This window comes from Ruditapes philippinarum, unplaced genomic scaffold, assembly GCF_026571515.1.
Source record: "Ruditapes philippinarum isolate M1 unplaced genomic scaffold, ASM2657151v2 ctg40_1_1_1_1, whole genome shotgun sequence".
Taxonomy (NCBI): Eukaryota; Metazoa; Mollusca; class Bivalvia; order Venerida; family Veneridae; genus Ruditapes; species Ruditapes philippinarum.
This window is the reverse complement of record NW_026863541.1, coordinates 304,986-331,909: the sequence shown is the minus strand read 5'-3', so window position 1 is coordinate 331,909 and position 26,924 is coordinate 304,986. Positions and strand designations below refer to the sequence as shown.

Here is a 26,924-nt window from a genome sequence, read left to right as displayed (position 1 = left end):
TAAAGACCTTGTATTTGACCTAACGTCTGCAGAGAAGTGCGATTTTATCTCTTTCCGTACAATATATGTCAAAGCTATCTCCTATATTGTATAGTAATTTTGTACCAGCCTCACATTAATCTATTATTGTAGCAGCGCATATCTTTTCAAGAAAGCTCCGCCCACTTCCTATTGATTCGCACGGCCTTTAATAGCTTCGCGTCCAATAGCAGCGTAATAAAGCGGTGCGATCATTTATATAGTAAACATTATCTATTAAGCTTCAGTGAGTTCATTGCAGTAGCATAAATTTTATATATATTTTGGGGTAGAATTCAAGCTCATGTCTAAAAACTCGTCATATTTCAAATAGATTTTTTTTGTGAGTGTGTAAACATGGAGTTAAATTCTAGCGGTTTGGATACACGAGTGCACCCTGGCTCGCCGGTATGTAACGGGAGCACTTTACCCCCTACAGGTGGAGATCTGGTGACTTTAGGAGCCCCGAGTGACACAATGAATGGTGATACTACAACAGGCTCAGGGGGTGACAGTAGCCACTGTTCTGACTCTTCGGCGCCGTCTCCCAACGGCTCAAACCAAGATATTCCGAATGGCAAAAATTTGACTTTTTCTCCTGAGCAGGTTGCGTGTGTATGCGAAGCTCTTCAGCAAAAAGGTGACATAGATAGACTTGCTCGTTTCCTGTGGTCTTTACCTCCGAGTGAGCTTTTACGCGGAAGTGAGGCTGTGCTTAAGGCACGAGCGACTGTTGCTTTTCATAGGGGAAGTTATCGAGAACTGTATGCGATATTAGAAAGTCACACATTCGATACATCTAATCATGCGTTTTTACAGAACTTGTGGTATAAAGCCCACTATATGGAAGCTCAGAAAATTCGCGGGCGCCCTCTGGGTGCCGTAGATAAATATAGACTCCGTAGGAAATACCCCTTGCCAAAAACAATATGGGACGGCGAAGAAACTGTGTATTGTTTTAAAGAAAAATCGCGCCAGGCTTTAAAAGACTGCTATAAAGCAAATAGGTACCCGACTCCGGACGAGAAACGGAATTTGGCTAAAAAGACAGGTCTTACACTTACCCAGGTCAGTAACTGGTTCAAAAACCGCCGCCAACGTGATAGAACCCCAACACAACAGCATGGCTTTGTTAACAGGTAATTAGGAAAAAAAGATTTTTTATTACTAGTCTATACAAAGATTTTAATTAGTTTTTTCGTTAATGCGTTTTGTATGCAGATACAATACTTATTCTTTTGTAATGATAAATGTATATTTCGGTACATACTTTATTACGTATCTCACTTGTAGTGTTATATATTTTACCAAGGTTTTCCTCAATTATCGGGACATATCGAATTATAAAACATGAAATTAACACCGATACATGTGAAATGTTATCATTTTATAGACGATTTAATTCAATATAAATGCACACATTTTCTTTTTTCATTCTAAATGTTATATTTATCTTATATAGAAAAAAAACCCATTAAAGTACAATCTGCCTTTTCCAACACATTTGATGTGTTTTAATTTTTTTGTCCGAGTTTTTAAGTGAAGTGTATGCGCTCATCACTCCCTTACTTTAATAAAGTCGAGTCTGTGTAAATAAATGTATTTTCTGAAATAATTGTTGTAAAATAGAAACAGCGACGCTCAATGACTAGTTTTAATAGTTCCTTTTATAATGAAGTATGAAAATTGAAGTGTATAACGAGTGGGCACAACGAGGAATCTTGACAATAGAATTTTTCAACAAGACATCTCAAGAGAGCGATTAAATGTTGAGATTTTAATATACAAAGAGGAAATTAGTAAAAAAAAAAAATCATCGCTTAATCAGTGAAAAAAAATATTTACATTTCTAATAACTGAATGATATAAGCGACGGTTTGTGTATAAATAATATATAAATGCAAGTGGAATGTAGAAAAATGAAAAAAAAAAAATTTATGTACATGTATCTTGCATATGTCGTATGTCTTGAGAAGGTTTTGTAAATAAATAAATAAAATAAATAAATAAATAAACAATAAACAAAAGATATCTGAGGAAAGGGGTAGTGGATGTTTGATTTGCAATACTATGGACATATGTAAAAAGAAAGCCAAAAAATATAGATGTTATGTATAAAGTAGTGGACATATGAATTTAAAGAAACGAATATATTGTGCAATATAGTTTGATTGTGGAAGAAAATAAATAAAAGAATAGCTTAATGTAATGCAGTGTTAATCTAGAAAATATGAAAAACAGAAAAAGAATATGTTCAACAATATAACAATCATTATGAAAAAAAAGCAGCAAAAAACAGAAAGACATTTATTTCAATCAAATAAGGCTTATAAGCCCATGATGACATAATAACAGCATATATACAAGACAATGAAAAAAAAATCAAATCATTGACAGTTGGTTTTAATTTGCTATTTTCTAATAAGATATACATGTCAACATAATTCATAATTATTAAAATAAGAAAAAGTAATAAGGAACTTTTCTGTTGATATTTTATTACGAGAAAATGTTTGGAAATTGTATTTTTTATTAGTTCTATGAAATATGTTCTAATTTTAACCATAAGTTTGTTTATTTATTACCTCAATTTATATGTAAAATTCTGAAAAAATATGTGTTTTTTCTGTGCATTTTAAATGATACTCTACATAGAAAAGAAATTTATCTGACAAGTTTATTCACGCAAAAATGTATTTCAATAGACATCCTAGAACGGGAAATTAATAATATGATGGAAATAGGCACAAGATATAAAATTTCATAAATCTATAGAGATGAATGGTTTTAATATATTGAATTAAAACGCAAAAAAAAACAGAAAATTTTGCATCCGTTTTAAATAATCATGGATGATACGATTACGCAATCACATTTCACCCTGTTTTCATTTTTGTCAGTTTGTTTTCGTTGCGTATGCCTTTTTACCATTTTTTAAAATCCGGATAGATTAAATATTATTATTTGTGTGATAGATCGTAAACTTTATTGTTTCAAAATTATTTTCACATTGCACAGGAGATATTATTAAACGCTGGTTTAATAGCACGGTAATTTCTTGCCAAACGTAAGATCTTATTTTCCGAAGAAAACACTCATCATTTCCTGCCCCGTCCCTCCTCGTTCGTTATATTTGGTTACAAAAAAGATACAATTAATGTCATATTCGAAAGACCACACGTTTTATAACATCCGTATCTAGAAATTATATCAACTCTGGGAGTGAATTTGTAATTATTCTAGACTAAAGATTTCTTGTCCGAAAGATAGTATAATTAGAATATCTGGTCGCATATCTTGGCCAAATAATAATTAAATTATCCGTAATAGGGTCAGCCTTTTGTTGTGGATGCGACAAGTTTTCAACTTGTTTAAGTATAGAGTATCCGTACGATTATTCAAGCGGTTTCCTCAGTCTCCCTTTAATGGTCCGTTTTATATCAAAATAGCAGTTTTTACAGCCATAAAGTATAATAATGACAATAGCGTCAGGGTATGAGAATTTTATGCGATTTTCATCAAATGTTGTAGGGTATCCGTACGATAGTTTGATAGCCCAACATGTTTTAAACGAATTTCAAATGATTTCTGAAGCAATAAAAAAGCATGAAATTGTCTTCATGTAAGTATTGATGTGTATTATTGAGACTAGAGGGGTGAGGGTAGGGAATTTTATTGCAACATTTCTAGTTATTGTAAAAGTTATAAAAAATAAATAAACGGGAATTTTATGGACAAGAAACACGCTCGTTTCTTTTATAATAAAGTGTAACCCCGACAATTTTTTATAATTCTGTTTAAGAAAGGAAATCAATCTGGGAAAAATGTAGGGGAAAATAAAACCACATTTGAACTATAGCTATGAAATAAATGTGAGCTAAGTATCATATCAGATTTTATTTTCATTTAGACGATGCGGGTAAATGTATAAATGCTTTTTGTGCTGTAGATATTTGATAAATGTTTACTTTTATGAAACTTAGTGCTGCTAGAGTCAATAAGACTAAATATCATCTTTCATAGCCCAACTAAATAAACAAGTTTAAAGAAAATCAAGTTTTATTTTCTTAAAATTTTAAATTTTGTCACGAATGTTTTCAATTTTTATCATAATTTGAGAATTCATGTATAGGCATAACTTTACTATTAGCATATCATATATATTGTATTGTATCTTCGTAGATAAATTATTTAGAACGATAAGTTAATTCTGTCACTTCCAACAATTTTACACTTTGGAGTAACTACAAATTTGATTAATGATTTAATTAATTCTTTATATGATATATAATTATAAGCAATGACTCTCATATGTCATCAGTATAGAGCCCAATCTGTCTGTACATATGAGCCGCGTCACGACAAAAACAACATAGTGGGTTTGCGACCAGCATGGATCCAGACCAGCCTGCGCATCCGCGCAGTCTGATCAGGATCCATGCTGTTCGCTTACAAACCCCATAACAAGTAGAGAAACGGATAGCGAACAGCATGGATCCTGATCAGACTGCGCGGATGCGCAGGCTGGTCTGGATCCATGCTGGTCGCAAACCCACTATGTTGGTTTTGTCGTGACGCGGCTCATATGTCCTTTATGACCATTCACTTCTGTGTCCTGCTAAATGTTAAAGGCCCATGCATACCTAGAAATGATATTATTTTTTGTTTTTGGAAACCGAAATATATTTATGAGTTCTGCCATAGTTCCCAAAAAATTCAATCTTTGGTCCTATAGCTTTACCAATTCCTTTCTTTCTTTTGTATTTTAGCATTCAGTACACTGGTAGTGATATGGCATTTTGTATGGAAGATAAAATATCGCTTTGTTTACATTTTCGTACTGATTTTTGACAATCATTGCCTTCAGTTCTACATTCTTTCTTCAGGTGATATTAAAGCATCTCACGTGTTCTATATCCATTATTAAAATAACATATAAAAGCACACGTATGCTTTTCCTAAAGAAAAATTGTTTTTATCACTGATGCTTAATATATGTTAACTAGTTTTTGCAATCCCTTCAAAGTTATAATGAACTCTTCCAAAGTCGAAGCTGGGCGAGTCCATTATACAAATGTAGCGGGACAAATGGTTGACAACAAAGTTTAATAAAATAATGAAAATATACCAATATTGAGACTATTATAAATGGTATAAGATGAAATCATAACAATATTTACAAAGCCTTAAAACCGGCCCTGGTCTGTCCAAACTTTAATTGTCTTGTCACATGTCTGTAAGTTTCGAACATGAACACAGCCGTTGCATTCGTATGAATACACCCACACACCCACGAGATGAAAGATAATGAAAGAGTGTAAATTAATGATTACCTTTCACAAAACATAGACAATAAGTATAAATAAATAGATAAACAACATTTGTTGAAATGCCAGTCTGGCGACACTTTTTTTATGGTTTATAGGTACTTTTCAGTTATCCGAGTTATTTGTAAAGCAAGACAAAGATGTGAAACTATGCAATGTTTTCATGCCATGATTTCTTTTATATTGTTCTACATTTATTTGTGTGCACCAAATATCTTTGAATGAAGGAAAAAAGTGTGTGTGAACTTGTATAAATGATACAAACTATGTTCAATGTATCGGTTCAAACATTATTCACTTTCACACTTATTTTATATGTATGTTAACAAAACATACAATTCATCTTAAACCTTCTACCATGTAAAGAACATGTCCTGCTTTGTTGCTATACAGTTATGAATAAGTTAGATTTAGAGTTATTTTTTATTTAGGTTATTTAAACGAACGAATGAACTGAAAGGTTATGTAGAATCTTTTTTCTTTATTTTATTTTCAATAAACTTTAGTATAACAAGTACAACTTAAAATATGTTAAGCACAGGTTATTGTTAAGCCAGGAATAATCATCTGGCAAATCTTATATTAAAAGCTAAACACCAGAACACAAGACTCCTCTTGTTGACATTTTAATAAACGTACCTGTATTGCATATTTTTGTAGACTGTCTCAAAACTAATATCGAAAGTACTGCGCAATAAACGGCAATCTCCCGGCGAAAAAAACCGCATTGTCGTCTGCTCAGGTTCTTTCCCAGAATGACAAATAATGAAAGTTTTCTGATTGCAAACCGCAAAGGTGAACAAATTACGTTTGTGTTGGACAATAAAGACGTCTACCAAACAACAAAAATGTTGTCTATATAGTACTAAGTTCATGTTTCAAAACAATAGCTGCAGCGGAAACCCTCTGATGGCTCAATCTTTTCTTTTAAGAAGGAATTGATTCCTTGCAAGTAATAAATATTTAAAATGGTAAAAAGCAGGAAAGTATTACATGTAGTCGGTTATATATTATTTTATGCGTCCCTTTTTTATAATAATGTCTGCAGTTTCATAGAAAGGGAAGTATTTGTCGGTTATATATTATTTTATGCGTTCCTTTTGTAATTATGAAATGTTCTTACTTTCATAGAAAAGTACTGTAATGTTAACTGCATAACTCGTGGCGAAAGGCTGATTCATTCTGCAAATGAATAAAGTGAAAGAAAGCATCCCGAATTCATGGTCAACTGTTATCACCTTAAGGAGAGTAGTAGCGTAGTGGTCAAGGTCAATACCTCTCATGGTCATGTTTTCTGATATTAGACCAGGCCATGTTAGTTTCTTGAAATGACCCCGAGCAGTTTTAGAAGTTACAAAGAATTGTTGTTTTATTGAGTAAAATTTATTAATAATTACAAATAAATTTCAACAGGATTTTGACCTTCTTGAGGTCAATCATTTAAATCAATTTGTGATAGTTAGATAGATGGAATTCAGTATTACATCAGGTCCGTTGTATTTTTAGTGTCAAGCGCCTGTTTGAAACAGACTTTACACATCAAGTAAAAATTAATCAAGCTACAGGATTAAATCATGTGCCTTTTTGAAACAGACTACCTATTATCAGGAGCAAGGAAAATTCAAACGAAAGCCGAATCAAAGACTTCCTTATGTTATTAAATCAAGAAATAATTAACGCACTCGACTAGTGGTCTTTTTTTGTTTTGTTTTCACATAGCACCGAAAATGAAGTGGTTGTGCTAAAAATATGACCGTATCACTGTATTCTATATGTGCACCGTTTCCTTATCAAATCGGCACTTTGTTTGATAATTTGCTAATAATCCTAGAAATGTGGCAATTATAAGTCATCTAAAGTTTGAAGTAGGGCCAATTTCCGTTGCTAAAAGTCAAGTGCCAACTCCTTATACCGGTGAACGCCCAAACCGCACTCGCGCCTTTCTGTCATCAAGCGGCCAGTGTGTCAAGCGAGTTTATCATAACTTTTTTCTTCATGTATTGTTTCTTGACCTTTCCTCCTCTAATTTTTTTTATTAAAGTTGTATAGTTTTGAAAAGAAACAATTGTCTGTTCTTATATCATGAGACGGATATTTTTATTTTTTAGATAAAAAGTAAAAACAAATCTCTAAGAGTCTTACTCTTGTCAGAATACTATGAGTTTCTGTCGGAACTTGTTCTATACAACTTTACTGGTTGCTCCGGTTGTTATGGTTGCAACCAACAACCAACACCGCTACCGTTGAAAGTTTTAATCCTGCCACCTTTTTTTTGAGAAAAGCATGGGCTTTGATTTTTGGACCTGTAAATAAGATAAGAGTGTAATTCCAAGTGACTTGTGAAGAATAATGTTACTTCCACTTTCACTTTCTACATGTTAGTAATGTTACGATGTTGAAATAGATAAGAATTAATATACATGTGTATACATTGTCCATATGTTTGATGTTTGACCATTTATCCCGTAAAAATTGGTTCTAACAGCGAAAGAAATGAAATGGCAGTCTCTGTTCTAAATAAGAAACTCGATCTGCTGGTAGGAAATCGATTAATATGAGACACGCGAGCTTTGATTGATTATCGTAAATAAAATGATTGATTTTCATAGTTCATATCGCTTAAGTTGGTCACCATGTCGAGGTTTAACTGTAGGTCATAATTATAATATTAAATGGTGATGGTGTTCGAAGTATTCACTCCGGATCACGGCAGTAAGCCATATTGAGTTTATCAGAACACAGTTCGGTCACCGCATCGTTTCTGGGCAGGCTGTCAAGCAGTTTACCAGTTTTAGCTGCTTTCACTTTTGCAAGGACATATAACTTCTGTACATGCCAGAGCAGAGGTACAGCGCAAATGACCGTAGAAAGGATTTCATGACCAATTTCAACGAAAGTGACTTGCACCGTCCGGGAATTGAACCCGAATCGCCCGATTCAAAGTCCAACGCTCAACCTATTGAGCTAAATGGAAAATATTAACTTGTTTAATACAATTAATATATACAATCGTTTTCAACTGAAACCTCGGTACATATATTATTGATATATATTCTTTGTTTGATGTTCAAATATCTATTATCATATCTATTTTATATGAGAAAATTTGATATAACGATATTCAAATTTGCTTATAAAATATTTATGCAACATACTAGTAGCTTGATATTAACTAGCAGCCTATATAGTGGTAGAAGATAATTGAAAAGTTAACTTTAATCAGGAACAATTATTCATGTGTTTACATATAAATAGTTTTAATATCCTATAATATATGCATTATTTACATTTTAAGAATGGTTTAATGTAAGATTTACATTTTAATATGTTTTGAATTAGTGTTATCTTTTAAAATCTTAATTTATGGTTAAATTTCTTGAATCAATATTCCTGCGCCGCAAAAAGCTAGTGTAGTCGCGTTCCTTCATTAAGCTGTGTAAACAGTAAACAGCCGTACAGGGACAAGATTGCTATTCAACGATCCACCCGATTTGAAAAGTTGACATTCAAACCAATTTGTGCAGTTTTGTAGTCACATTTTTATCCAGCGATTTACTCCATTGAGAATTTCACACACATTGATCACTCGAACAGCGGCGTTAACAGTTTCCTTAAGAAATTTGTCTTTCGGCCTTATTTTCAATTACAATACAAACTCGAGGGCGATGGAGAGATTCACTGGGACACGCTACTGCGAAAATTACACGCTTTTTACCCGAATGCATGTAATTGACTTCGCCTCATTAATTGCATTCAACAAGTAAAATAAATTTGGGACAATTTTCCGACCATCTGATTAACCTTAGATGACATCTTCGCTTTTTTACCAAAGTCCTTCGATAAGGACATGAACTGCGCTTGCGGCGAAAAGGAAGAGAATCTGTGTAAAAGACCAGAATCAAAGCTTTAAAATAAAATTTTGATTAGCGGATGCTTTGAATGATTCTCTTTCTATTGAACTACCTATTAACTTTCATTTCCGTCAAATTATCTACAAGGACTCACTATATCCGTGAGATTATTGTCAATTAATTCTAAATGTTTGTCTTCAATGAAAAACCAAGATATTATTCACCATCAGTGGCCCACCTTTGATTAATTTATTCTATTATTTTCCCCAGCTTTGTTATAAGCTTCACGCTGTGAGTTCACAAGTTGAGTAGACTAAGTAATTAGCGGCGACCATGACCGAGTTGTTGAAGGTTGAAGACTTCTTGCTCCTACTAGATGGAACTTGAACTGTCTTGTAATTGTCAATTTTTCATGTGACCAACATGTTTAGAGCTAGGTCCAACTGTACGGATAAATGGGCTGGTCTTACTGCAGGGCTTCCATGAGTGTAAGTTTTGGAGTCATTTACTCCTGATTTTGACTTGTGACTTCCAAAATGTAATACTTTTCCCATGTGGCTTCCTGTGACAGACATTTTGCCATCTCTGACTTCCAAATATTGGAACTTAATGGAAGCCCTGTAAGTTACTGTTTACTGGTGACAGAAACAAGTTGCGGTCGCGGATAAAGGTACATCCACAATTGCAGCAGCAGCACAGACAAAATCGGTCATCTAGTTCAGTTGTGTATGCTATTTTGTTATAAATTGAAGACATTTGAAGTAAATATTCCTAACAACTTAATTTCATTTTCATTTTGGCATATTGCATCGAGCTGAATTCGATTTAGATTCATTTGGTAATTCTTAAAAGGCAAGGCAGTTCTTGTAGCAGTCCATGAAGTAATCTTTCAGTCACCTTTCCTTAACCTAGTTTTTTGCTAGGCATGGTCATATTTAATCAAAAAAGTAATATCTTAAAGTTAATTAACTCGGTTTCATCCAGCTTTGTTCCATATTCCTTTAGAAACACTTCATGCTGTTATGAACTTTACATTACCTGTTTTTTCTACCTTGAACTGGTCAAGAACACGTTATGTCAATGAGCATTTATATGATATATGTGATATTGGGTAAAGAAATCCAAATATCCAATTATTTTGTTAAACAACAAGGTTTGACTTGACAGTTTAAAATACTATAAAACAAAGGTATATATATGCTCTTTAATATCAAAACGAAGTGCAACGACAAAAAAGAAATGTCAAAATGCGTACATACAAATGTTAAACACAAAGGCATACAAAAGAGGCAGGAGAGCATCGCTTCAAACATCAGATATAAAGCAGGGACAAAAGGTGGAAAATTGTTACCTCAAATAAGGGAATCACGGAAGAAGAAAAGTTGTGTACATGTATAATGTTAATATAATGTCCGTAGAAAGTTAAACATTTGGCGTTTAATGTGATGATGCATGTTTAACCCTGAAACTGCATAATTTCTTTCATGGAAATGTCCTGCTTTTCATTTGGAACAAACCGTCACAAAATTAAAGAACTACCTCAGTGGCTCTATACGGATGACATAGGCTAATAACTTTCTATCATAGCTAGCACAGCATGTTAGCAGTTCAGAACAATTTCCATGCATACTTGTAGCTGCTGTAGCCTGTGTTTCCTCGGTTTTCCTCGCATAATTTCGACAATTTTCGTAACTTACTTCAACCAATCACTGACATTCATTAAAATTACATTGTACTTTATAGTCAGAATATTCAGAGATGACCAGTATTTTTTTATTTAAGCTCAGCGTGTTTTGTTTAAATTCTTCCGTTGTCTAAGCCACATCAATGGACTTGTTAATACGAAGTTATTTCCTGAATTATTATTTCTCATACGATAATTACACTTCGGCCAACCTTTGACCAAGATGTTTTGACCTCAGTGCCGTAAACTAGAAACAGGACAATGTTTGCGATTTTCCACAAAACTGTCTATAAGAAATTAAGAATACACTAAACTGTATCTAAAAGCATCTTTTTAAGATAATAGGATAATTAGACAAATAAGAAATATAACAAGGTGAAAATGACGTCAGCAATTACGTCATAATGAAATATCTTCACAATGAGAGGTTTTTTGTTTGTTTGTTTATTTTTTTTGTTTTGTTCTTTTTGTTGTTTTTATTTCAAATTAAAATTAAAACAATTAATCTTGTTCCAGACAAAATGATGTTAAGTTATTCAGTTCAAGTTGACATTAATTAATACGCGAGTTTAACTTCTTCGATTATAAAAAAAAACGAAAATGTCAGGCATTCCACGAATTGTAATGCTGGTCAATACAAATGTTCAAATATGTGCCATAATACATTTCAAATTAAATTATTCTGAAATGTCACATCTACATTTCTTCAACAGTTTTCAATAATTTACATTCATTTCCAATGAGTCACTGATTTGCTATTGCCACTGAAATCGTCTTCGAGTGCCTATTTAGTTCTTTACAAAATAAGACAGAACGTTCAATTTAAACATTAATTGCTTAAACAAATGAGCAAAACGGCGAGCATACATTGTCAAAATGCGTCTTTTCATTTCAACCCTTCATTTTTTCCTATCAGTTTTTGTCATTGTCAATTTTATTTTTCCCGATTAAACTAAATATTCAACAGCACCGGTCCATTGATCTTTATTAAGTATTTTTCTTCTGATTTGTATGAATCGAATGTCTCAAAAATGAAATTTTAGACGCACCTCGACGCCAAATAAAATTTTAAACGCATCAGATTTAGACAGATTTTGAATCTTGGGAAACGATCTTTTCTTTGGGTTAATTAAAAGACACAAAAGACTGCACGTTGCATCTAATAAATAAATGTCATGTACGTTTAAATATATTGCTTCTGGTCTGTTGAATTTTGAATTAATGGCGTAAACAATTTATTTCAAACAGTAATATCATACTAGAGGGACAAAAAATTAGGGTTAACTCCGTCGTTTATTACTTATTTTGTATCATATTTATATAGTTATGGTTTAAGAAGTAGCAAAAACAGTTATTCTTGCCAGGTCTTCAGCGTTTGTTTTACTTTAAACACACTAAAGTTGTTGCTATTAACAGAAAAAATAAGCAAATGAAGCAAATGTGCTACTTTGTATTGTTAAAAGAATATGATTTGATATTGTACTAGAATGCACGTTACGAGGTTGCAGGTATCTCTTTAGGAACTAATGAAATATATGGAACACGGTCAATGTAACTGTCTAGCTCGACAAATGAAATACTTACACGCAAAAAAGAAATGCCTTTGAAACAAATATTGATTATCATTGCTTCTTCATATTGCTAACTGGAAGATATACGGCATTAATTTACTATTATTTTTGCAGCTCGTAAATAAAAAGTAAAGATCAAGTTATGTAGATTTATTATAAAAGGACGTCAATCGCGCAAATGCAAACATTTGTTTCAACAAAAACTGCATTAAAAGACATGTCTTAATCGTTTGTCAATACGCATAGTAAAATCTATGTTCTCGTGCAATTTGAACACATAATCATGTAACAGCGGTGTCGAATTCAGCAAATTTATTGCCTCAAATTTACGATTTTGTTTGCTATAAAAATACAAAAGAAATATTATAGGATGATGGGACGGTATATTGGGATTCAAAAATACTACGTGGCAACATTTTGCCTTTTATGAGCACGAGGAAAAACGTGTTGTTTAATTAGCACGTATGTCAAAACAATGACTTTGTAATAAACAAACACTTGATACCGGCAAGTCTGTTCGAGGAATGGTTTTTATCTAAATTAGTATATTTCTCTTATATGGCAATAGACACTTATGATTTTGAACCATATTTTAATATCTTAGCCCGACAGTAAATAAGTCAATTAATGAAGAAAACTACTTATCTTCCAATTATTATGTTCCCATTATTTATTGTTTATGATTAATATAATTTTGTGAAATACGTCATTTTTATGATGTCATAATTACAACCATACCGACATCGTTTGTTAATTTATTTAATTCAGAGAATACCGCTGTTTTTTTTTACATTTATCAATAAGGTATTATTATATGTGAAGTCAGTCAACAGGAAATCACTGTTTAGGCTGGATTATATTGCCTAATTTTGATTAAAATAATGGTTTTGGGAGCATAGAATTAGAAATGAATTTTCACAGGAAGTTGTGAAACGGCTTAATGATAGTGATCACTCGTCGTATGGTGATAATAAATTAAATGATTTGACTTTATGGTCAACATAAAATTGACATGACAGAAAGCAAGTTGCATACGCGGCTAATTAGCGGAAGAACCTTAGGGATTGTAGGACAGTGCTTTTAATATTTAATTGTTTTTCAAATGATAAACAAATCAAAAATGCATTAACTAATTAAACAACGTCAATTCCGGGACAAAAATTTAAATAGTTTCCGTGTATTGCACATGATTTGTGGAAATATGAATGCTCATTTTCGAAACTTATCCCCAATGCGTTTTAATAATACTTTTTGACAATGACAGCTCGTCAGGATTTAGTGGTGTTACGTAATGAAATGCACATGGCCTCGTTTTGACAAAAAAAGTAGTTCCGTGGTTGTCATTGGTAATAAATATTAAGATAACATTAGATAAAAGTAAAAGGGACTCATCATTTTTCAATAATGAAGGTTTATTTTACATTTTTTTTTCTGCAAAATAAATAAAATATTAAGCTCAAAATACAATTTATTGCTAGATTTTCAATTAACAGATGATTGAAATAATCTATAAAATATCATCAGATGAAGTCGGTTGTTTCATTGGTGTTATTCATATTTTACATGTATAATATAGTTGCAATGAAATATTATTAAACTAAAATGTAATATAATCGCACCCTGGTAATTAAACTGGTTAAATATGAAGTGATAAAATGAAGTTATTTCGCTCATATTTTAATACAACATTTAACATTACATTGACTGCTAATATTTATACAATTTTTAAACTGCTGATAAGGCTAATTAAGCCGCTTGAATGGTTTTATTAAAAAAAAAACATTTTAATTTTGGTGTTCTGTTGCCAAATAGTACTCATTTGCCATATAAAACTAACCATATTTTGCTCCTGTTTTGCAATCCATACACTTAGGCTTGATATAAAGCATCTTGTATACGAGTATAAATTTATACCTCTTCGCTAACAAATTATTTCACATTCAGCGCTATTGTTTCCGGTGATAAGCCTTTTAATACACATTAAATCTGTTATCAAAGCATTACTAAACATACGACCCTTCTAAACAAAAATATTACCGTAGCAGAATGGGCCTTTAATTCTTTCCCTGCTACCTGCGACTAAATCTGCCCATGGATCAGTGCAGGCAAAGACCTACCGGCACATTTGTGCTGTCTGATAACGCTTTCATGCGAAATTTTCCCTACAAATGATGAATGGTTTTGTCCCGATTGAAAGATGGAGTAGTCCATTTAAGATATTTAGCGTGCTTAGGATAAACTTTAATGTTTCTGGATAACTGGAAATTTGTTTTTCTCATCTGGAGTTGTGCAGCTTTAAAGACAACCTATTATTATATTTTTATAATTGAGCCGTGTCACGACAAAACCAACATAATGGGTTTGCGACCAGCATGGATCCATCTGCGCAGTCTGATCAGGATCCATGCTGTTCGCTATCAGTTTCTCTACTTGTTATACGGTCTGAAAGCGAACAGCATGGATCCTGATCAGACTGCGCGGATGCGCAGGCTGGTCTGGATCCATGCTGGTCGCAAACCCATTACGTTGGTTTTGTCGTGACGCGGCTCAATTATAGAGATGGAGAGAAAGGATGTAATAAACTTAATGAGTGTATCCCGATATCTCGGTGACGCTATTAATGTTTGACGCTATCTGGGAACAATGGGAGATTCCATCGTAAGACACAAACCAGATCCCCTCTCCCAACGTCACAACTCTGACCCTTATAATGTACTTTTATACGCACCTTGTTGATAAAACGGTGATACGAAAACAAATTCTGATACTGTTAGGTTGATAGGGTATAGTAAGGGTTTTATTTATGTGTGCGTGTGTTTTGTTGTAGTTTTTTTATTAGTTGGTTTTCGTAGAATGATAGGTATAATTGTTACGGGAATAATTAGTTTTAAGAATTGGTTTGAATCATACTATTTAGAATTATCAAAGTAAAGTTATAGGGTGGTTAACCGAAACACCCCACAATGAATCCATAATTATATAATTTAACATCCGCCAACCTACTCTAACCACTTTTGCCTCTCTTTTTTCCTCATTGAATTGAAAGGAAAACGGATTTAGCTTTGACGTGACTGTTATGCAACTTTCCCTGTTTTCTTATTTATTTTAATTCTCAGAAAGCAAAATTTAAAACAAATCAAGTTCCGTATGGTAATTTTGAGGTATACCCCCGGATGTAAATTTTCCTCTTTTGAACAACTTTTAATTACCCTGACAAAATGATTCCGAATATGATAAATGATGTAAACGATGATATAAATAATTTTTTTCTGTTTATTGTATTAAATTTCTATTGTATTACCTGCTATACCATCAATAATATAGGAACCTGTTAATTTCAAAATTAATAATAAATTTTCTAGTTTTTCTCCCCTTCCATTTTATTGCTCTTCTGTTAAATATTTTGAAATATCAAGCTACAAACAACAACAACAAATAAAATAACAAAAAGAAAATTAAAACATTATACTTGACACTGATTTATAATTTGAAATACATTGTATTTAAACCCAAATAACTTGATCTCGCCATATTTAGCTTTATGTCAAAGAGAGCTATTTTATTTCAATTTATGAAAACTGGCATAGCCATCATGCCAATATGGACCTTTTATACAATTTTTGCAAATGGAATGAATTGTCCGCATCAAAGTTATATTAAAATTTCAATCTTACTTTCTAAAATCCTTTTCATTATTCACGATGATAATACTTTTACAGATGAATAAAATTTATTGTACTTTCAATAGTTTTTACAATGGATTCAATTTCATAATTCCCATGAAAGACCTTTCGCGGAATACTATTGTCCGCAATTCAAGCGCCTCATACATCATGTACCGTAGCTGCAGTCATTATATCAAAAACAGCCATTTTTCATTATTTTAATCATTAACCGGTTTACAGGCAGGATTTCAGATATCATGGCGAAAAACATAATTGACAACCCGCTGTCTTCGTTATCGCAGCGGCGGTACATTCATCCGACATTCTCTATATTCAACCATCAAGTGAGAAATGTGGAAAAAAGTACGACATTCCCTGAGCGTAATTCATAAACTCTAGTGAAAAGATGGCTTTCAAATCGCACTTCATCTTTTTGTCATTTTCTATCTGGTTATAAATGCGTTTAAGGCCATTCATGCTGTAAAATGTTTGTGTTTTATTAAAGACATGAACAGCGTCTTCGGGATTTCACTCTACATTGACTTCCCCTGCCGTGACATACAAATGACCTTTGTTCTTCTGTCAATTCCTTTTAAGAATGATTTGTACCGTCCCTATAAACTTTGACATGTATTTTGTCGGGTATTTTAACGAGTAAAAAGGAAAGTGCCTCATTAAAAATAGAAGAGATATTTGAACAAGCAATCATAAGTCACCGCCAAGGAATGCTCTTCTCTGACTTTACCGACTTTACTTTACAATTGATTCACTTTTAACAAATCATTGACCTTGATTCTTGTTCATATTTCAACACATTGTTATAGCAATATTAGGTAAAATGTATACAAAAGTAATTAAACATGAATTACTGTTTAAATTTACTGAAAGAAATAACAAATATACGGTAGTTGAAATGCAATGTAAAACGTCCACCACTTTGTTATTGTTTATGTTGAAACTTGCATAACAGTAAAACTTATTGCTTTCAAAAAATTATGTTTTAATGAAAATAAAGTAATAGAGAGTGATATGAAATACCGAATAATTTGCCAGGTGGTTTTGACCCCTAGTGTTGCTTTAAATTTGTAACGCCTGGGGTTAGCTAAAATCATCTTTCCTGTTCCGGTGCCACATGACCTAATCTGTGTTGGTGCGCCGTAAAAGAAAACAAACAAAAATCAAAGTCATGCACATAAATGTTCTGTTGGTGATTACGTTTGAAAGAAATGACACTTTAAAAACGTTAAATCCATCTATAAGTTAGTGCCTTTAGAAGAGCTTTTATTTGAAAAATATCTGTTAAAGATAGCAGTTCACTCAAAAATCTTTGCTATAACAATTCTCAAGGAAAAATATATTTCTACTGTATCTTTGACAAAAAGAAAGAAAAAAAAAACCCCAGAAAACACAACATATATCAAAATAGAGAATCATTTACTTTTGCTCATCATAAAACATGTCAAAGCTTTTTTCTCCCCTCTTCTTTGCAAATGATCAAAAAAGTTATTTTTCACACACGTGTGTTATACTTTAGTACTACGAGAATTTGTATCTTTTTTTCTTTCTCATCTTTTTATTGTAATAAATTGTACCATACTAACTTGTCGTGAGCAGAATAGTTGCCATAACAACGCTCACCTACTAAACTGATAAACACTGTAGATTGCATTGGCCATCTTTTCATTCGTAGATAAAAGAAGACCTGATTTGATATACGAGAACCAAAATGCGTATAAATGAGATGTTTTCTTAAGCATTAAAGGCTTCTTAATGTTGCTATTTTAATTTTGTCAAATAAGATGCATATCGCAATATCTTAGTGAATTTATAAACCATTCCAATCTAAAGATCATTTCAGACTTTAATCAGCATATCATTACGTTCTTTATATTGAAATCGTTCCGTAATTGATAATAAAACGATAACATTTTGCGTGAATTTTAATATGAATTTTTAGAAAACATATCTATAGATAGAATGTGACAATTTAATGTTTAATGATATAACGGTATAGATCTTCGATGATAATCCGGCAAATCAAACAAAACAGCTACAATCAATCAGTTATTTATGATACAGTTTTTTTTGTAATTAAATATTTGTTTAGAAACATTACCAAACCTTTCATATCAATTGTCGGCCACCAAATTGGAATTTGTTTTCAAACGTATAAATTAAAACTATCACAGCCGATGGGAAATAATTAAACATTGCCGTTAAAAGAGGAGGGAGGAGGTACCATCTATTTAACCAGCACAATATGTTCATCTCTACCCTCTAATTTGCATTCGTTTTGTACATTTTAATGATAACACTCTGCTTATTGCAATTCTAGACGATAATCCTCTGAATGCAACTTTCAAGTAAGTACAATCGAATATGCGCATGCGCGTTGTGATCAAATATAGACAAGTTTGAAAGAAAAGAAAATCAAAGAATGACTGGTTCTTGAAACTTTTTTATTATTGACTGCGTTTTTCATGGGATTCATTGCTTACATGTTCCTTAAAACCTTATATGCGAGTTTGGAGTGAAATGCCAAAATATCTCCCCACATTTGTAGTGATTTAATGCATTCTTCCGTGTTAAAATATGTAAATAAAATACATATCAGTATTTCTTTAATAACAAGACCTTCATAACTATGATGTGTTATAAATTTATTATTGATATCTAACTTGGGTAATAACCTAGTCTATATTATTTGTCAAGTCATTGCTTATAACCCAAAACGACATTGTCAAATTTTGTGGCACCTCACTATGAATAATAAAACGTTACATAAAAATTCAAACCTATACATTTAAAATATTCTATTTATATACTTCCATCTCGTAAATGTTATTCACATCACCGACAAAAGAATGTTTGTGACGGAACACACATTTTTTACAATTTTCAATATACAAACACCTCAGCGTGACACTGTTGACAGTCAGTGATAGGGAAATTAATAAACTCCGCCATTTAATACGCGTTTAAAATAGTCCAGGACAAACATAATGTATACATGCGCGAAAGCCCGTGACGTGAAAATAAACGCTTATAAATGGTTGATCAGATAGGCAAGCTTTCGAATGCAATTTGATACAGAAGCATAATATCTAGAAAATCAGATACGGTTTAAGGCATTGTTAAAGTAAAGATTTATTGATGAGAATCGCTGATACCCGGGTGTAACAAAAGTAATTAATGGGCCATCTACCACGCCCAATGTACAGACGTTGACACCAAAGCCCGAACAGATACTTGTCAAAAGATTATCTATATTGTCTGTTACGTTTCTGACGGACCGTTAAATGAAATTTGATTCAGCCTTGTCAGTGATATCAGTAATGAATGCAACTGTTGAATGGCGAGAAAAAAACAACAACACAAACAAAAAAGCAACAAAAGCAGTACACTACAAGCTGTTTCAAGATGTACAACCAAAGAAGCCAAAGGTTCTTGTCTGCAATATAGCCATTAAGAAGTATCAAAAATATATATGGGCTTGCAAATAAAAAGAAAGAAATATTATCATAACACATTTATGCAGTTAACATTGGACACATTTTCTATAACTTTTTTTTCAAGTAGAAATATTATGTCATTCAGATATTATTTTCAAAATTTTGTTAGGGCAAAAATAATGATTAGGTTTTAAGTGATTAAGTATGAGAATGTATATGATGAACAATAATATTTTGTTTTAAGACATATTATTTTCTGCTATTTAAATACATGTTATATTTGATCATGCATCTCACACTTGCCAACAGCATCCATGTATATTTGTATTGTTCTTTCGTGTTTTATTCTTTATATACTATCAACGTATTTATTGATTGTATTACAGACCTCCCATTATAGACCATTTCACTTTAAGGCCAATAGTAAGCAAACTTCCAAGCCAGTCAAATAACTTTTATCCTTGCAAAGACTTGCTTAATATCACACTTGAGTAATATGACTAATGAAGAAAAGTAAGCAAATGGGTTAGATGAATCGGTTACTTCAGTTACAGAGCAGAAATAAATAGATCGGTCTTGTATCATTGAAACTGAAAACAATGTTGAGATATGCCTAAATCTCTTATAAATCTTATTTATAACAGTGATTGTTTCATGGTTGCTTTACAAAACCAAAACTTATAACATGATAATAATAATGAGCCAATGTACATGATGAACATGATGTGAGTAAACAATATATAATAATATACTTATGATTCATTAATCCCAATTCAAAACAAATCATAACTCTTTTCTGTTTTTGTTTTGTTTTGTTCCCCTGAATCATTCTTTTCGTAAATTGCACCGTTCCATTTTCAGAATATAACTTTTGCATTTTATTACCAATGCTACAAATGTGTCATTAATGTACCGATTAGACTTTTTTTTGTGTATCATTGTCGGCTATTGAAAGTGAAAATTAATTGTGGGGCATTTGAATCATATTGTTCAATATACCGACCGGGTGGTCTTTCACGATTGATTTCTGCTTTTCATGAAAATAAATGATTACTCATTAACATGAACTTGTTGAAATATTTTATTTACATTGATCATTAAACGAAGAATGAAGGCCTATAATTATCAATGAATTGAACATACCTGAATGGCCATGCTTAAAGCTGAGGTATTTTACATGACACTCTACTTGTGTATGAGTGTACATGTGTAGTTTATTTTGCCTTTCCGTGCAATTTAAATTAGTACATTTGCCATTTCATCAATGTAGTATTGAACCATAACATTTTTGTTTGGGTATATTGCAAGGTGCTGAAATACCTCCTTAGTGTTTCTTTATACAAAGGTGTGACCACCTATGAGTTAAACAAGATGGCACCCACTGTATATACAAATTTTGGTTTCCATGTAACTTACATGCAATTTGCTTTGTTTTCTTCCTAAAAACACTACATTTTCTGATTAAAAAAGCATGCGCAGGTTAATAAAACATATAAAGTTAGTAACAAATTTCATTAATTAAAGGATATGTTTACGTAACTACATATTGTAATGATTGTACATTATTACAATGATTGTTAAGCGTATTTTATCAGAACATACATGATATTGCGCCTTCTGAAATTACATAATTGACTATCTAAATAACGATTGCACCTGAGTCACCGATGTTCATATGCTTTATTTAAACTTGCAAGTTTCCTATTTTCAAAGGTAAATAGTCGGCTTTGTTGCAATGTGGACACCTCTTTTATAACAAGTTACACACTATTCAAAACGTGTAGATCTTTTTAAATGTTATAACATTCAACTGTAAATATTGAATAATAGTTTGTTTGCACTTTTCATGATGACTTGAGTCAATCGGATTGTATCTCATGAGGATACAATTCAAGGACATGATAAGGAATTGGCATTAAACACAGGCAATACGGCAATTAATAAACATGTACAATTTCAGAAACATCTTTATATACGATATCTAATATGATAAAATATGATGATGAACATGTGATTTTAATTAAAAAAGTTCGAAAAACATTCCGCGTATTGAATACAATCTGACACACATGCCACTTATCAGAAAGGTTTAAAAATGAAATACACGAATATTACTCGAGTGGTTTACGCGTCGGACTAGTAATCTATGGATTGGTGACGCGTTGGTTCAAACCCCATCAGGGGTAAACCGTCATTTTTTTGGGCAAGAAACTTTACACTCATTGCTTGGTACTTGTTAGTTCCAGGAACGGATTCTAGACACACAATCGAACTTAAATGAAGTTGTATTTACTAAACACGATATGTTTCATTAAATCAGTAAAAAAATGCATTTCCATCTGGTGTTAAGAGCTAATACACAAACCTGATCACAGCATTCACAATTATTACACATCAAACTGTGTAATTGTTTCGTCATGACATCGCTCATTGTTATCATTAAAAAGACATCAAAATTTTAATCAACACATTGATTTATCGAGGAATTCATGAAAAGATAATTGTTAAAATATTTACATAAACCATGAGGTAGCATACTTGCTGTGTAACAGATTGGGCGCCTCTTGGTGAACGCCCGAATGTTATTAAAAACTTACGAGCACAATATGGATAACGGCATAAAAGTGGGCAAAACGGGTAAAAATGCAAATGAACACTCTATTCGAAAATGCGGTTTATTAATTATATAAAAATGTACTATAGCAAATTATTTGTTTTACGCCATGTTAAAGCAGGGTATACAGAAAATGCAAATAACCAGCGTGTTTTAATGCTTTCGAATCAGAAATTGCGTCGTGCTTTAGTTATAAATGTCAACAAAATCGAAAGCAGATGAAGCAATGCGGCAATAATGTGGTCGCAGTAAAACAATAAACCATGCCGTTTAAATTACAGAATCAGAAGAAGATTCTATGACAATGAGGGTATTATTTTACTAGAAATAGACGAGATTATAAATCACAGAGAACAATGACACACAAATTTGAAACGCATTACAAAAATAAATTATGTCTAAGTTATTGCTAAATGATGATCATAAACACTGCTTATTTAACGAAAGAGCACTTAATTATAAATAATACAAGCATAGATACTAAGATCCAGTTCTTAAAAATGAAACATGCGTCACCATGTCACATAAAAATACTTGCGCAAAAGTAATGCCTACACATTATGACATAATAGATAATCTTTTAAAGACCAATGGAAATACAGCTTATATTCAGTTCATCCCTGTAAATTTTACAGGAAGTCAACCCGTTCTCAGATGGACTTCGACCGAAAATAAAACATCATCGTAAAACTAAACCTACTAAAACGTAAAACCTGTCTAAAGGTGAAATATAGACTTGATATACCGGTAAATGATAAAACATAAATGCCCTTATAAAATTTCAGTTACATAAGTTTCTATATGCATTGCCTGATTTAAAACATTTTTTTTTAAGTCGAAGTTTAAAAACTATTTCCCAAGAGTAAAATTCATCAAATGAATCAATCTTTTTAGCACATTTTTAGGTACTATATCAATGTTTGAAAAATGATTGCTTTCTCTTACAGAGAGATGATGGAAGAACAATTCCAACAGACAATGCATCATCATCACCACCAGTCGTTTCCACCAGCGCCCCCTATGATGACCCATGGTCACCATGATTACAGGAATGATATTGACATGTCCGCTAAAATGATTGATGATATGAGAATGAACATGGGGATGCCAATGGTGAAAAGTGAACCTTTGCCCCCACATTACCCGTTTGCCCAACCTATGGACCACCGGCTTCACTATTCCGTACCAGCAGTATGAAATATGTTTGATCTATGTTGTTATTAAGTTTAACAAATGTTTTGACGTCTCAGACCCCTTAGATAAGGGCAACAGACAAGAATGAAATAATTTATCAGTCCGGATAAGACGGATATTCATATGTGTGAGGACAAGCATAATTTTAAAAGAAAGCTATTGCCATGGGTTATGATTCAAGATCGGTTCTAACCTACAAAGTCGATCTAAATTGCAGAGGACAACAACTTTGCCTGCCACCACTTGGAAATTGATATCTGCTCTTGGAAGTTAATGTTTTGTTATTATACGTAAAGGTTGAAACTATTAAACCAATAGAAAGGTGTACTATTTACATCTTGCATTTGGCCTACTCCTTCAGGAAGGATCTTGTCGCAATGGTAAAGTTGGAAAGTTCGTGTTTGTGAATTGTTTATCATAGAAAGCTAAACCAGTCGTAAATATCAGGAAATAATAATTCAAACATTCCTCGTCAGCGTTCTGTGGAAACTAGTATGAAACACGAACGGAACTTTTTAAACATGAATCTCTTGTGGAATTTACGTATTTGATCAGTTGGTGATAATTGTTGTTAGAGTGAATGAACAAACGTCTATTAAAGTGATGATAATCTAATACACATGTACAATACTTTCTTAAGTCTAGAACTGAAAATTCAATTTGACTCACTAAAAGTTATGTTATTTATTTATATAACTAATTCTTTCTTTCTTGTGCCTATTTTAAAGAGGCACTGTTATGAATTAAAAGGCTGTTTAAGTAAATTGTGAGCATTCCTCAAATGGGTGTATCTCTTAACGTGTTTATTACACTTTTTGACAACGTACCATTTCAGATTAACAAAATATGGTTTGAACATGCTCTTGCTTTATCTTTTGTTTTTGTTTTTTCTTAAGGATAAAAGTGTTCTGATAATACAATTGTCATTGTTTTCTTCGGAGAGTTAACATGTCACTGATAAATTTGACATAAATTAACAATCTTTTATTTGTTTGGTAATAAAAGTAGGATAGGCAATGAAAGTAAAATGTATGTGTTATATCATTTATATAAAAATAAAATTTATATTACTTTTCTTTTGTGAAGATCTATTTTTATGATATTCAACAGTGATCACATTTTTAAAACTCCTGTATTCGCTGGCAGTGTCTTAATGAACATTATTATTTAAAGTTATAGTATTAAAATGCAAATATTTTATTTTATTATTTGGATAGTAATTTGGAGTTTAAAGCTACAAACGCATTTGAGTTCATATTTTTAATATTGAATAGAAAAACATTTTATGGTGAATTTGAGTAAGTTAACATGGATATGAATAAAAAACTAAACAGTACAATAAATATTTTGAAAGATTCTTTATTTTTAAAATAAATGTTTGGTGTAAACGATTTATGTTATTTTTAAATGTATTACTTGTACTGTGTATACATGTGAATGGAAATGAAAAAAGTGAATTTTTGAATTTATGAATTACTCTCTATGTAAAATGTACAGTAGTTGTGCATCGTACAATATAATGATTAGGGAAAGAAACCTGGTATATAAATATCTGAAAAAAAGGATCCTTAGAAGAAGCATTAAACAACAAAATTCCTTGAAAATTTCAGACTCGGTTTGACTGAGTTTGTACGTGAGGGATAACGAAAGAGTGCAACATCCCTCTAGCACCCTGGCACCGGCTTGAGCGATACTCAATGTGCTGCAATCAATTTTGAATTTCAGTTTGTTAAAGATTTGGACTGAGTTCAAAATTTGATACAAATAGAGTTGCTAATTTTGAACATTTTTGTAAGGAATGTTGAAGACAATCAATCGAGACTGGTAAAGTACAAATGATACATCTGGTGAAATAAATATTATACATATATATAGGCCTAAACAAAAACAACATAATAAAAATAGTACAAATATTTGATACCGATTAAGAAATACATTTTTTATGTCATAAGATCATACATATGATATGGCGGATTGATACAAAATATCAATACGCTTAAAAGATAGATTTAAAAAAAACATCGACAAATCATGCCTTTTTGTACAAAAAGTTCTCTCTGACGATGAAATATCACTTTTTGTACATGTTGTTTTGAAGAGTATCATTTTTACTATACCAAGATCGTGTAATACATCATTTTTTCTCATCTCTTTGTTATACTACTTCGTTTTTTGCTTTTCAATACGCAATATCATTTTACATGTATACATGAATTTTGATCAAGAACAATACATTAAATGTCATGGATGTAAAACTCATACGTTTTGTGTTTTTCTTATATTTGAAGTTACAGCAATGCGTTGTCTCATAATGTTTTGATTGTAACTAATATTGGGTAGTGTCTATGATAGGATTTAAAAAAAAAACAGGGGGATTTTATCGAAAAGTGATAATTTTAATATATTTGTTGATCTTTATCGTAAAATTTTCCCCAGACTCTGAAAAATGGGAAAATTCTCAAAAATTTGAGTGAATCCCCCATTCCCCCCTCCTAGAATAGACACTAATTGGGTTATTACTCAGACAACATTGGAGTTTTGGTCTTTTTGTAGAAAATGTTTGTAAAAAATAGATATCATATATATTTTATATACATCTATATCAACAAAATAATAAAGTCTGCAGACGATTGGCAAGGTTCATGTGACAATTATTATCTGATTATTTTGCCTGGATGGCGCCTTCATTAGGATTAAAATCATGACAGCGTCTTTAGCAAAAAAGTGTTGGTTTCTAACAGAATTTCCAAAGTCATCAGACCAAATTTTCGATTTATAAAATGACTGACAAATAGATAGACGAGAATAAGTTGGAACACAATCGGAACGTCTATTATTCTTGGACGGAAAGAGCTGAGAGGATGCGTTTGGTTGAAACATTGTGTTTGCCACAACTTTAAACATAGCCAGAAAAAGGTGTAAAAATGTGTCTAGCAATTTGTAAACGACCACATACACCAGCATTCTGTTGTGTAATTGTAATAATTGATTTTTTTCTTCGTTATTAACTCGCATGATTATTAACAGAGTAAGAAATATAAAAAAACAGACGTGCTGTAAAACGTGCTTATGTCCTGACAACACTTGCTCAGGTTTCGCCAATATAGTTGTTACAGTAAAATGTGTTAACTTGACGCTTTGAAGAGAATTATAAACCAACTTTAAATATAAACGGATAGCAAAATTTGCAATTTTACAGTGATATACGAATTAACAAATAATTATATAACTTTTTAACAGTTATCATTCTAAAGCTCTGATTCTAATTATAACATTGGAAGCTTCAAAAATGAAGCTATAAATTTAATTATCAAAATCCAAAACATTACTTTACATAATATTTATACAACTATCTTTGGAGAAGATAGAGCCGTAACTAACAACATCAAAACACCGTCAAACAATGCATGTCCGTCTCTGGGTTATACGGCTATAACGATACGATTATCATGCTATAGACAGCGTTATATACCATATATTCCATATATTAAATACAGAAAAGGTAGCTACTACAGGGGATTCAAAAACAAACGATTGTATCATAGGGT

The 26,924-nt window shown here is 32.0% G+C and overlaps 1 protein-coding gene across 1 annotated transcript; it reads left to right on the top strand.

The window, feature by feature from the left end:
- The first annotated feature begins 244 nt into the window (after positions 1 to 244).
- On the top strand, positions 245 to 25,635 carry LOC132722426 (homeobox protein SIX1-like). Its single transcript, XM_060706934.1, has 2 exons — positions 245 to 1,157; positions 23,130 to 25,635. Exons 1-2 carry the CDS (start codon positions 376 to 378, stop codon positions 23,377 to 23,379), a joined length of 1,032 nt encoding a protein of 343 aa, XP_060562917.1. The 5' UTR covers positions 245 to 375; the 3' UTR covers positions 23,380 to 25,635.
- Positions 25,636 to 26,924: the final 1,289 nt, after the last annotated feature.